This window comes from Protopterus annectens, chromosome 1.part0, assembly GCF_019279795.1.
Source record: "Protopterus annectens isolate FY-2018-M chromosome 1.part0, PAN1.0, whole genome shotgun sequence".
Taxonomy (NCBI): domain Eukaryota; kingdom Metazoa; phylum Chordata; order Ceratodontiformes; family Protopteridae; genus Protopterus; species Protopterus annectens.
The window spans coordinates 193,563,144-193,563,664 of NC_056725.1; the positions used below are offsets into that span (position 1 = coordinate 193,563,144).

The 521-nt window shown below is 38.8% G+C and overlaps 1 protein-coding gene across 1 annotated transcript in view; it reads right to left on the reverse strand.

Moving 5' to 3' along the window:
- LOC122789916 (somatolactin) overlaps positions 1-222 on the reverse strand; it is a 58,365-nt gene extending 58,143 nt beyond the window's left edge. The window contains exon 1 of the mRNA XM_044057416.1: positions 154-222. Within this exon, the coding sequence (XP_043913351.1) occupies positions 154-169 (16 nt within the window). The 5' untranslated portion in view covers positions 170-222. The remainder of the gene's footprint in view (positions 1-153) is intronic.
- Between the last annotated feature and the right edge of the window lie 299 nt (positions 223-521).

Here is a 521-nt window from a genome sequence, read left to right on the forward strand (position 1 = left end):
GTAATGCAAAAATGCATGTTCATGTAAGAAAGGAAGCTAGGCTTCCTTACTACATGATATTCCCTTTGTGCTCTGAACATGCAGTTTCAAACAAACAGGGGACAAATATAAATGCCATGAAAAAGAATGTGTGCGACGTCTGTGTCCACTTACCTTTCCAGTTATGCATTCTGTCTGCTGCAAGTTGCGACTGCCTGCCCTGTGAGTCCACTGCCGCTATCAGTTGCTGGTGCCATTTCCTTCTTATACTTCCAGAGATATTGAATATATTCACTAGGCTGTGTAAGATGGTGAAGAAAATCTGTAAGGTTATGCAAATATTCATTAAATGGTAATACTGTTGCCTAGCTCCATAAAAGTGTAGGGAATTCAAACTTTTCTGGAAAATGTTGAGAAACCTGCATATTTAATAAGGCTTTCTTTTCACTATCATGCAAATGAATTAATCATTTTAAGTTTGTACATCTCAGGTAAAGCTAGGGACTTAGCAGCAATACTGGACAGTCTTGTGGTTGCCATAG